Raw genomic sequence first — 13,550 nt, forward strand, 5'->3', positions numbered from 1 at the left:
GCTCAGGAAAATTACTGCTTTTCTCAGAAATTCACTTTCCTCATTTATAAGATGGGAATTGTAAGTTTACCACTCCCCTCACAGGATGGTTGTGAGGATTACATGAAATAACACACCAAAAGCATTTATCACAGGCCCTGGCACAGGCCAAACACTCATATATCTTAATGATTCTAATTAGCCATTATTCATTGGGCATTTGCCACGTGCTAGGCATTTTGGATAAAAAGTTAATATGAAGCATCTAGTTATGGGGCCTGTAACTATATTCAACAACTATCTACTTAGCATTTTCTATGTGACAGGTATTGTTAGAAGTGCTGGAAATAAAATAATAGACAAGACAGATAGTTCTTTTATGGAGCTTTCAGTCAGGTAGGATGACCACTGTAATATTTGTTATGGTCTCTGTATTTCTTTTCTTTTTCTCTCCATAGTTCTCTTGAGTCTCCTAGAACATAGATTATTAAACTTTAGTATGCATAAGAATCAGATTGGAGGGTGCTTGTTTCAGTGCACTTTCCTGAGCCCCAGGGATTCAGATCAAGTAGGGGCTCAGGAAAGTGCATGTTAACAAGCGCCCAGCTGGTGCTGACCCTTGGACCTGCCATGTCACTTTGGAGAATGCTGCCCTACAGCCACCTCCCTTTCGCCAATATCTGCATTTATCCTTTTGAAATTCCAGCCGCCAGCAAAGCACTGTCAGGAAGTTATAGATTAGAATTCTCTAATTAGAATTCTCTTTTGAGTTCCTCTCAGGCCTTTTTGAGAGACAGGATGATACCAGGAATAGAACCGTCAGAAAGAAGTGGTCAGACCCTAAGTCTATTTCTGTCTCTCAAACTGCGTGACCTGGGACAACTCACTTCAGAAACTTTCAGTTGCCTCTCTCATCAAGTGTTGGACATACAAGTGTTTTATGAACTTTTAAGCTCCACACAAATAAAATATGCTTTTATTTTTAAGGAGAAGGAAAAACTTTTGCCAAGATTGAGCTCACTTTGGCATATGTAGATTATTCGTATATTGAGTTACAGGTCATAATTTAAGAAGAAATAAACATTTGGTCTCTGCCAAATCTCACTCCTACTCTCCTTTGATGCCCTTTACTTACACTTTAGATGAATAATTGCTTTTATGATATAAACTTTGTAATGGATGTCTTAAGGCTGGTCTTAGGAGCAGCCACAGCCACTAAGTAGGCATCTGTCATGTTTAATGTCAAGACCTAGAAAACTTGTTTGTTTTGGTAAATGAAGCTATGTTGAAGGGCCTTAACATTTTTTTTTTTTTAAAGCAGGCATTCTATATTAAATTCTAACTAGTTTTCCTTAGAGTGCTTTTGTTCAAAGTAAAATGGTCATACCATTTATAAAATTATAATTAGAGATTTTGTTTATTTGTGGAAGCTTTTTCCTGTGAGCAAACAGATGAACTATACATGTTTTTCACAAGGATATCCTGGCTGGCCTTAATCTACTCTGTAACTTGAACATAGACCCTTTGAATTGCCTGTGACATACTAGAGAGTGGCTAAGCTTTCTAAATTTTTCTAAGGTAGTGTATACAGTGGCTCTTCAAGAGTAGGTTCATTTTACTTTTTGAAGGAAAAAAGAATGTTCTCTCACACTACTTTGTTTTCAGCTAAACCACATATTAGTGAATGAAAAACAATAGAAATCTTGGTTACTAATACTTCCGTGCTCTGTGAAATAATACATAAATTTTCCAAACAGTGTATTTTGGGGAACAGATAAGCAAATTGAATTGTAAATAATGAGTGTTTGCCTTATCTTAGATGTAAATAGGTTTTTTAAAAATTGCTGATAACTTGTCATCTTTGTTGAGTGTTTGCATAAATGATGTTATTATGAGTAGAGTCTTCAATATTTAATTTGAATATTTAAGTAGGTTGGTAAATGTTTTGGCCCATGGTAAAATGCCTTCCAGGACAGACAGTACTAAACATATCCTATTTTCATGTTTGGATATCTATATGGCAAAAAACAAACAAACCATAAAACAAACCATTTTGCTGAGGTCAGTTCAGTCAAAGGTGTGAGACAAACCAAGTCCACATCAGCTCCCTGTCAGTACTGATAGCCCTCTATCTTGTCATCTTGAAGCATGGCTCATGGCCTCTGGCCAAAGTGTTTAATATTAACACCTCTATCACATATGATGAATTACCTTTTAGAACCAAGCTGGAGTCCAGTTCCTTGACTCTTCTCAATTCACCTAGCACAAGAGGAGGAAGGGAAGCTAACATTTGTTGATCATGTTGTAAGGGCCAGGCTCTGGGCTACCTATCTTGTCTGTCCGAATCTTCAGTTAGCCACTTCAGTGGTACGTCTAACATCCCGAATACCTCACTGTCTTGAACTTTTACTCTGATAATCCCAAACCTTAATTCTCTCCATCGCTTGGATTTTACCAATTAATTTTCAAGAAACATAGAACCATACGATTTTTTTTAGCTCACTAAATATGCAATTTATTTCTTTTCACCAGGATGATTTAAGGTGATTTTAAAAATAACCCCTAATACATGAAGATAGCATACATTACAATGAGCGAGGAAGATGGAACGAAATGGAAAGAGGAGGCACAGGCCTGAGGGGATGCAGATCCATATATCCCTTACATGCTTTGCTCCTTTTCCCATCAAAGGATGCTGGGCTTTCTGCCAAAGCAACAACCCAATCACATCTTCCTGTCAGGCCAATAACAATACAACACAGGCTGCATTAAGGATAGGCTATGTCTCAATTTGGCTTTCCAGGCATTTTACTATGGAGCAAAAGACAACAACTGACTTCATGTTAGTATATGCAGACCCAGGGAAGAGCCCCGAGACTGAAATCTTACCTCTGTAGGCAGAGGGCAGAAAAAAAACAAAGAAACAGGTTGCCACGCCAGTCTAGTAACTAATAGAGTATGTTAAGGAACACTTACATATGAGACATGTCTTAGGTGGCTGAACGACAAACTGGATGCCAGTGTAACAGCAGAAATCTAGGATTAGAAAGATAAATACTTAGTTTAGTAGGGACTTGATTTGAGAGGTCACCTATGAGAATTACACTTATAGCCTGATTTTTATGTTAATGTGGCCTCAGTCTTTGGAGCCTGTCCAGGCTGTGTAAACCATACATGCTGCCCGGGGGAGATGGTGCTTACAGATGTGAGGCAGTAGATATGGGTGGGAATATGCCAGACCAGGGCTATCTTCCCCCCTCTTTCAACAGTGTCTGTCCCAGTCTGTTCATAGTGCATTTCCACAGGTCCTGGTTGCACTGGGGCAACAGGATTCCCTGGAGACTGAGCAGTTCCCTTCCACCTGGGGCTGTGAAGTAACTGACTTATCCCACCAGGACAGCCCATTGCAGAAATGGTTCTCATTCTAGGGACAATAGGGCTTGGTGCCCTCTTTCTCATAGCTTGTCAGTCCATGGCAAGCACGGGGACTATTGCTGTGTCCTTTGCTTTCCCACATCTTTACTGTACTGGGTACCTCAGTCTGGGTGCCCAGCCTGACATATGGAGCAATAGGCCCCACAAGCTTGTCATTTAAATGTATTAACGTTTGGGAAAGCACCTTTGTCCACAGGCCAAAGTGGGTTTTCCACTTAACAACTTTATCTCTCGTTTAAGGACACCATTTTTCCATTCCACCAAGTCAGCTGCCTGTAGGTTATATGGAACATGGAGCCTCCATTCGATTACTGACTAGGTCACTGTATTTTTAAAAGCAGCCCTGCTTCCTTAGCTATGCATCATCTTATTTTGGCAGTATTGTGCCCACTCTTTCAGTGTACCCCAACTGCAGCATCAACTGACAGGTCAGTTGCTAAAGTGTGTATTTTTGCCAAGGTATCTGCTTCCTGGTTACCAGGAGGTTATATGCCTTATGGACAGGGACGTGGAGGGTAAGATGGACCTCGTACTCTTGTAAGCAAGCCCAAATATCTTTCCACGTCTCTTGTCCCTATAAATGTTTGTTCATAATTATTCACCACTTTGTTTCCATTGTCCAAGCCATAAAGTCATTCCTTTTAAAATGGCCCAACTGTCAGTACACAGGATCAGCAGTCAAGGTTCATGCATGAATACCAACCACACAGCTCTTAATTCAGTCCAGTGATTACTATTTCCATCCAGATAGGTCAATGGATGGTTGGATGGCAACTGCTGTCCAGATAGATGGATTATCTAGGCTAGAGCTGTCATTATACCAGGTTCTAGCTGGAATATTCCCTATTCCTTCTTTGCAGATTGCAGGGGCTGACACAGGGATAAGAAAGAGCAGGAACATTTGGAGTGTCTGTATATTCAACAGGGTTTAATAAATGCTGAATCTCTAAAGACAGAGGACTATTTGACAGAGGACTCTTCTTTCCTAAGTAGGCATGCTATTGAGTCATTGAAGGAGGCTAAGCTATGGCCAAGGCAGGTGGGGGAACATGTTTGTCCACCCCTTGATAGGAAGAGAAGCTCTTACTGTAATTGGCTGTTCTTTAGTAAGAGGTTCCACCTGCAGGAGCACTGTATTCATTGTCAATAATTGCTCTTCTATTGGGGTCTGTCTGATATCTGCCCCCTTCAGTAATTGAAACCAAAATCCAAGGAGCACTCTTTCCTTTTGCTATTTTTGCCAGAATGTTCAGCCAGTCTCGATGCTAACAGAGTTGTAGACATTCTAATATCTTTTTTCTAGTTTTAGTTCTTCCTCTAATTTTCTAACCCTGGCTTCTGCTTCTAACTGAGTGTGTCGGTGTCCTGCCAAACTGCCCATGAGAGAGACAAGCCTACAGCTTTGGCCATAAATTTTTATGCTTTGACACAGTGTAGTTCCTCAAACAAGTGCATGAGACCAGTTGGCATTTTGGGGGTATCCCTGTACTCACAGCAGTCCAGATGTATCTGGTATACAGGCCACCCCTCCCCGCATGGATGTAGATGTCCAGCCTGATCTTTCTCCCACAGATGCTTTTTTCCCAAAGCCCATTTCATTGGTCCCTGGGCTGGCTTGCCAATTGTTAGTACGCACAGACCCAGGGAAAAGCCCTGACACTGAAAATCTACCTCCATAAGCGGAAAGACCAAAGAAAGAAGGACCAGAGAAACAAGTGATTGGCAACTCCAGTCTGGCAATTAGTAGAGATTATTAAGAGAAACTTACATAGGAGGCATGTTGCGGGCGGCTGCAAGACAAAATGGATACCCGTGCCCGCCTGGCAAGTGCCAAAGAATTATATAGGGTAAAAAAGGGTGGAGAGGACAGTCATGGGTACTAGTATGTGAATGCTACCAGGTTTGGGGAATTATATGCTTGACCAGGTCAAGACAACAGCTTGTTCAGGAGCCAGCATTTAGTGGGAGGCAGAGGAAGGGGGTGCTGATTTATGTCAGAATGAACATTGATTAGGATCAGCAATCTCTAAGGGGGGTTTGCAGTAAACAATCTCCCCCTTCTGACCTGGGTCTGGCTTGCGGGTCTGGCAGCAGTCACATCACGGAACAGTCTTTTCCCTAAACTTTAGGTTTAGAAGACAAACTACAATAAAATACATACACAAAAATACTCAGCACATATTTTTGTGTCGTATGTTGTGCCAGATGCCTGTCATTTTCCATTAGTAGCCCAAAGAGGTAGGTTGTATGCTTTCACTGGTAAACATGTAAGGACGTTGGAAGAGGTAAACTGATTTACCTAAGGTCCCCCAGGCTGGGAATTAGGTAGAGATGGGCCATGAACCCTGTCTTCTGATTTCCAACCAGTTTGACTCTTCATAGGGATGATGTATACTAAATTAGAAGTATGTGTAAACTAAATTTTGCTCATTTAATTTATATGCTTTCTCCTGACATAGGCTTCACTTTTAACTAATTTATAATAGTGGCATGTGGGGGCAGTAGCTGTCTTAATATCAGTGAGAAACAACAGCTGACGATAAGGGTGGCAAGATCAGCAATTTTGACCAGATAATCACCACAGGGGAACAAACAGCCCTACACCCTCATCAGCTCCAGAAGGTCTCAACTCTCATAGAGCCCAGCACGATAATGACATTTGTTAAGATGACCTTCATTATCAAGGAAAGTTAAATTATATTTAGTGTATTCTACTTATGAAAGCAAAAGATTTTAAGATTTCCATTTATATCTATGTTACCAGTAAAAGGGAGACAGCATTACATTATTTCGAAATGTATCTAACCAGTCTGACGGAGGTTAACAGATATGGGTAGGAGTGAGAGTTGTGGTGCTCGCAATTGTCTAGACAAACCAGAACTTGGTAAGAGATGTATAGAAACAGTATACATGTTTAAAGTCACATGCATTGAAATAGAAAGTCTATTATGGAATCATACATATACATACACACACACACATATATATTAAATTTGTCTTTTGCTTTTAATTACATGTGAAAATGAGAACTTACTCATTTCTGTCCTTGAAGCAAAAATGGGAAGTAAATAAACATGTTTTAGTTTTTTAAAAAATATGAATTCTCTAAAAGGTTTTCTTTTTTTCTTTGCATTTATATTCTAGAATTGTGTCAAGTTTTTTGTCTGCAAATGTGCAATGAACTATACTGCTATACTGTCATTTAATATAAAAGTAAACAAGTATTTAGCTGAATTTATCTGTGCTATGATATTGAAAAATCAAATAGGTGCATATAAAAGGCTATTAAAATTGAGGGTTTGGGAAATATTTTTAATAGATTTTTTTTCTCAGTTTTTTAAAATTAGAAAAAACTTGTAAAAATTATAATTTGTAGCACTTAAAAGTCATTTTGATCACTGAAGAAATGAAATGTTTATTTACATCTTAAGGCATATATTTACTTTCTATTAAAGGAGAAAATAGATATTGAAAAAAGTTTTGAATATGGAGTAGAAGTGTAAAATTTGGTTCTGAATGAAAGTTTTTCTTATCTAACATGAGAAAGTAGTAGGGAAGCCACTAGCTTTGAAACTATGGAACTGTTTTGTGGTCTACACATACATTATGTTGTGTTGATTAAAGATAAGAGGATGAAGAGAGACAGGAAAAAATTCTCTTTCTGCCCATTTAGTTGGCATTTCCAAAATAATAGGCCTATACCATTTTTATTCTACTTTCCCCCTTCTATGTGTTTATTCACTAACACTTAAATTTGAGCCATTGGGGTAAATCCATCTGTATAACATTCTTGCCTTTTCTTTGTACTTCATTCCTTTTGTTTCAGGTGGGCCAGCCATGAGAGGGTACCTCGTGGCCATATTCCTGAGTGCTGTCTTCCTGTATTATGTGCTGCATTGTATATTATGGGGAACGAATGCCTATTGGTAAGTTTTCATTTTTGCTATTTAAAAATAACTTTGACACAGACACACAAATTATTAGAGGGACCTATTACAAACCCTTGCATCATTTTGAACCTTTTTTCGCTTTCCATTATAAACTTTTACCATTCTAGTATCTTGTAAACTTTATCTCTAACAGTTTAAAAATGATAAGCAACACATTTTATTGACTTTCTAATGAAGCAGTGGTGTTGCCCATCTTTGAGATATAACATTCTTTATATAATATTTCATCTCTTTGAACTGATGGAATACATGGACTCTATGGTACTTGACTTCTAGAGCCTAAAATGCTTGGTTAAGAGATTGTTGATAAAATGTAGACACTACATATGGTTTTCTTTATTTAAAACAATCTGCTTTTTATCCTTTTCTCCTTTGTCAATCCTTTGTCTAGGAATAAAGTTTTGATGACCTTTAAATCCTAAGTGGGTGGTAGTGTATGGCTATGTCAAAATAAATCACATGACAACTTCCCATCTTGGACAAAGTTTAGTATTCTTTGCCAGTGTTTCAATAATAGATCCTAGATCATGTTTCCAGCCTGTGCTCACTACATAAAAAAAAACAGCTACTTCTGCATTTAATGTCATCACTGGCTGACTACAAAATAATTGAAATGCTCTTCATAGAAGGAAGTTAAACATATAGTCACTGGAAAAAACCCAGTGCCAGGTGGGTGGATTTAGCTGTAAGTTTTAGGCTTTGGATTTAAATGTCGTGCTAGAGAATTCGAAGTCTGATTATACATTACATGAAAATTATACCACAGGAATCTCCCTCCATTTCTGCCACATCCTGTCTCTGTCCCACACTTAGTAATGGAAAACAAGAACAGAAGAAAAAGCAAGAAGCTTACTAGATTGCTACTTCCCTACAAATTTTATTGTTGGTTACAGGGGTAATGATAAAGAAGTCAATGAAAAGGGTCTGAATTGAGCAGTCTTTTATCATCAGGATTTGAGGGGTGTTCATGTCACTCCTAAGCTAACACTTGACTCCAGTTACAGAAAGTACCCTGGGCAATTACCTCAGATGGGTATTTGTGCTGTGAACTTGCTTCCTTAACAACTATTTAAGACAGGTAATTGTCTTTTTTTTTTTTTAAAGCCGCCCGAAGTTTGTCTTTACAACCCAAAATAGTTTGGTTTCTATCTCTTAATAACCTTAGACATCAGATAGTATACTTCATCTTGTCCTCTAAATATAATTTAGTTTTTGTGACCTGATGTGCTGGTCCACTATATTTATGTATCTTCCTTACATGTAAATCAGGGAATTCTTGCCATTTGTGGTATTCACAAAAGATGTTTCTCTGCATAAGGGCGTTACTAGCCTTATGGTTTAAAAACCTAGCAGTTCTAACTATGAAGATTTGGTATCCCTCCAAAATTGAAAATTGAGTCTATTCATGAAGAGTTTAGACTGTTTCTTCCAGTTTGAATCCTATGAATTATATAAGAAAAGTGATTAGTTTTCTTTTTAGATTAATTCTTCAGATAATTGATGATCATTAATATGTTCTTACATTAAGCTGTTTTCCTCTTTCCTGGCTAAATCTGGATCCTGCCACCCTATCCCCTTCATTTATTTTTGTTTTCTGTCTTGTTTCACAATACCCTTTTAAATTGTGGAGACAACTGCTCTATTCAGGAGACACACAGGGCCTAACCTGTGTCAGGAACAGAGGAGAGTTAGATATGACTCTAAGTAGTGTGATTCGTGGAGTCACCAGATCACAAGGCAGGGTCTGTGGAACCTGCTCAGGTGAGTGTTTCTGTGGTATCCGCTGCTAGTAGGTATCCCAGATGTGACAGGAAAGTCCTGCTTGTGCACTTGGTGTGAGCTGGGTTTCTCAGGCTTTTGGGAACTTGTAAAAAGCAAGCCAGATTGTGGCTTCCATAGTGCAGTAATCCAAGCGCTTCTCAGAGGGTCCTCTGGTTCACTGTTCTTTGAATTACTTGTGAGTTGCTAATCATCTCAGCCTTTTCCACCTCTCTTGCCTTGCATCCATGAATTCGCAAATACAAGCAGGACCTGGTGAAGGTACCGTCATACCTTGGCCTGCTGTGAGGATTCGTATTTCCTGCCTGAGAGGCCTCTCATTGGTGGCACCAAGTGCGTTCCCAGGGCATTTGCTTACCTTTGGGTGGCTGCCCGGTCCTGCTTTCTGACTGACACTATTTTTGTCTCATAGGGTGCCACCTGTGGAAATGAAACGGAGAAATAAGATCCAGCCTTGTTTATCAAAGCCAGCTTTTGCCTCTCTCCTGAGGTAAAAATAAAAAAGAAATTATGGCGTACAAAATGTTTGCAGTCATTTTCCACACTGTTTACTTTTTTTTCATATAAGTCTTAGTGGTATAAAGTGGACTCCCTATATTTAAGGAAGAACTTGAGTATCTTCTCTTTTTGTACTTGTTAGAGCTCTGCATATGATTTAAGAAACGACAGTGAAGGACTCAATCAGATCAGTGTTCTTTTCACACAGGTGAGATTAGAGAGGTCTATTTGTGTTCAATAATAAAAAGTGAACTGTTTTTTTAGGGTTTTCCACCCCCTTGTCTTCCTATGTTGTTTTCCATTCTTTTTATTTTGTGTTTTTTTCCTTGCCTACAGGTTAAACTTTACAGTTAGAAAATTTTCCTGAATTTTAATGAACTACATATTCATCTACATAGAATGTAAATAGTGATTTTTCATTATGGTTGTCAGGATTTGTTAGGGAATTTACTCTTCCATCCACAAAAATTTTTCTTCTCTGTCACCCCAGCTTTGCCAGATTGCTGGTCAAAAGTGATTCTCAATAAATAGAAATAAATGGCAATCTGGTATGGGCATGTTTAATTGTGTAAAATAGGTATAAGTTTTTCAGCATTATATCCATTAAGGATCAAAAATTCACATGTTCTTATTTTCTTCTATTATATTACTGCACCTTTCCATTACTAGTTCCTTGCCTTTTGGGGGCTACAGATCTCCTTAAAAGCAACCAACTCTCTGGAAAACCGTAGATACATAAAATATTTCTGCATATGTTTATAGGTGTGTCATGGCAGTTTGTAACCTGTCCATGCGGGTGTGTCCAGTTAGGGTCACTAAAAAACTAGAAGAGTGATTTTATACTTTTTCAACCATGGCCCATAGTAAGAAATACATTTTACTTTGTAACTTAATATACATGCATATTTATAATAAGAAAAGAAAGCATTTTTATCATTTGTAGTTAAGATGATCTGTGTTCTGTTCTATTTACTTCTTAAAAATATGCTGATTGTAACTCACAAAATTGATTTCATAAACTAAATATGGGTTGCAGACTGCAGGTTTAAAATACTGCTCTAGAATCAAGGTACTCTTCAACTTCAGTGAAAAAAAAAAAAGATATTTCCTTTTAATAAAACCTAAAAGGGTTAAAGTATTTATGTGAGATTGCTTATTAGCAGGTGTAGAAGTCTACAATTTAAGTGACAAGTAGATTTACATTTATCATGTGAATAGTACTCTGAGGGCTGCGCTATCTCTTTTGCCAGTAATGATCAGAAGAAGCCCTCCTAGGAAACCTGGAGGTGTTACCTGCAGTGCTGCGAGTGCATCCTTCCTTAGGTGTGGATTTCAGCTCTGTCAGATCTGGGTTATTCACCCCAGATAATACTGTATAGTTACTTCACTTCTCATAGCTTCAGTTTCTTTATCTGAAAGGAAATAGACTTTACTTACCTTTCCAGGCTTTTATAGATGTAACAGCAGCAGAAATGTAATGTAATATAATATTTGGTAATAGAATACAATGTAATATAGTACAATGTAATGTGTAGTTATTACAAATTGAGGCTGGTACTTATTGAGTCCCTACTGTGTGAGAGACATGGTTTGAAACAATTATTTCATTTAGAAATAAAATGTAAGTCATCTAGTGCAAGGTCTGGCTGGCAATAGACATTAATGATCACCCCACCAACTCCAAAGAAGAGTCCTTTATTGCCTTGTCCTCAGGGTACAAAGTCATCTGTGGTTCCCTTTCCCAGGGAAGATTGAGAAGATCTTGAGCTTCTTCTCAATCTTAAGTCAGGTGACCTGACGCTTCCTCTCCCAGAACAGATCCTGAACTTGGACATCAACGCTGTTATACAAATGACCTTTCAAGAGTGGCTGGACCCCTGAGGCTGCTATCACTATAACAACTGAATATGGGAAACATATCATAGCAGGAAGGGCTGGTCTCTCACCTGTTTCCTTAGTCTGAATACCTGGGAGTTTTTAGCTCAGCGCCATAGATCTTAAGCTCCTGTGACTTGTCCAAGTTTAGTGGCTCCTGGGTGGCACTCCTACTCTACTGCTGTTTGTATCCATTCTGTGAAACCTCAGGGCATTCTGATCTCCACCTCCAGGTTTTAGACTAGGAAAAGGGCAAAACTGATAAAGTCAGAAAGATATGGCCCTGTGTGGAGGTTGGGGTAAAGATCAGCTCGATTTGCTCTGTAGTATCCAGTCCTGGTAGGTAAAAATAATATTTTAATATGAGCTTTACCTGTTCCTTCGCTTTAATTAAAAAAAAAAAAATTAAAACTTTTATACTTTTCTGTTTCATAATGGTTGCAAAAGAAATAATTTGGAGTTGAAATTCATTTAATCACTTATTAAACATATGTGGCCTGCGTACTCAGTGCCAGGTGCTGAAAGCGAGAAGAAAGAGGCGCACCCTATTCTCATCAAGCTTCCTGTCTTGTCTGAGGGAATACCCTAGGTGGGGAGTACTTTCAGGACAGAGCAGGCAATAACAAGGCAAATGCCTGTGGTTCTTGTTCTTGAGTACATATATTTTAATGTAATGATATCAAGAGTTTAGTTCTAGCTACATCAAATTTTAATGTAATTTTTATTATAATAGCTGACAATACATATGGCATCTTTTCATTTGGGAGTAGCTTAGCATCAATTCTTTTATTTCCTCCTATTACTTTCTTTGTTTCTTGCTGTATATGGCTAACATTTTATCACTTGGTGTTGGTTTGTTTTTAAATTTTGTTCTCCCAGCCCCTGTCCTCAAAGCTGTTACATAATTTTGATTCCACAACCTAGAAAGTGTTTCCATTCGGTTTGTGTAGTTCTGTTGCATATCTCATTTTATATAATATTTAAGTACCGTTTAAGATGATTTTACCTTTTGAAAAATAGGTATATATTCATACAGTCAATATAGCAATATGAATGATACACTAGAGTTGTTTTCAGTTATGACTATTTATTTATTTAGACATATATACATACCCACATTAAATCTAGTTAGTTGTGACTTTAAAAGCCTGCAAGTATTGTAAGCATTTGAGAAAATCATTTTTTATCCTTTTCTTCCAGGTTTTATCAGTTTCACCCTTTCCTTTGTGCAGCTGATTTTAAAAAGATTGCTTCCTTGTATGGTAGTGATAAGTTTGATTTGCCTTATGGAATAAGAACATCAGGTCAGTAATATTTTTCTTGCCCTGCCCTATTAAATATGAGTGGTGTTTGATATGAATCATATTTTTATATACTTTTAAGGCCTTTGAATCTTTCTGCTTTATAGTGATTCCTAAAGAGTATAATTTTGGGATGGGTTGAGGAGTTGATTTTAAAATATAAGTTCTTTTGAGGCAGTGTAGAATAAAAGAATTAAAAAGGTAGGTTTTTGTTAGACACTGCTTTTTACTTTTGTTTGCCACTATTTTATTAACAAGGTCTGATGCTTCACCTTATTCCAATTTAGAATTAGCATGATAAACCCTCTGGGTTAACTTCCTCCCGATCTCCCATTTCAACTCTTAGCCTGAGTTTTATTTGATTTCATCAGCAAGCTCTAGTCCCTTTGATGCAGGACTGGGCAAATTTCCCCGAGTGGGGGGTGATCAAGCCCTGCATCAAGAGAAGAAGAGGGTCCTTTGGCAGAGAGTGTAGAAAGAATTCAACACACACGCCAAAGTTAGAGTCAAAGGGAAAGTTTATTAAAAAATGGGTAAAACTCCATAGAGTGTGGTCTCCTCTCAGAGACAGAGAGTGAGAGGGACTAAGAAAGACTAGGACCGTGAGAGAGACAGAGTAATGGGTACCGAGAAAAAGACAGTGAGAGTAACTGAGAAGAAGACTGAGAGGGACTGATAGAAAGACATTGAGAGGGACCCCCTCTCAAACATTTTTTAGTTCCTGTGAGTTATC

General features: G+C 38.1%; 1 protein-coding gene across 5 annotated transcripts in view; it reads left to right on the forward strand.

Moving 5' to 3' along the window:
- ST3GAL6 (ST3 beta-galactoside alpha-2,3-sialyltransferase 6) overlaps positions 1-13,550 on the forward strand; it is a 67,008-nt gene that overhangs the window by 29,198 nt on the left and 24,260 nt on the right. For 4 of the 5 annotated variants that reach the window (XM_039856914.1, XM_039856915.1, XM_039856913.1 and 1 more), the window contains 3 exons: positions 7,241-7,340; positions 9,556-9,633; positions 12,717-12,820. In XM_039856914.1, the coding sequence (XP_039712848.1) occupies positions 7,241-7,340; positions 9,556-9,633; positions 12,717-12,820 (282 nt within the window). Of the gene's footprint in view, positions 1-7,240; positions 7,341-9,555; positions 9,634-9,783; positions 9,850-12,716; positions 12,821-13,550 lie in introns of those variants that run through there. The other variant, XM_039856917.1, reaches the window with a different exon arrangement.

Source organism: Pteropus medius, unplaced genomic scaffold (genome assembly GCF_902729225.1).
Source record: "Pteropus medius unplaced genomic scaffold, Ma_sr-lr_union100, whole genome shotgun sequence".
Classification (NCBI taxonomy): Eukaryota; Metazoa; Chordata; class Mammalia; order Chiroptera; family Pteropodidae; genus Pteropus; species Pteropus medius.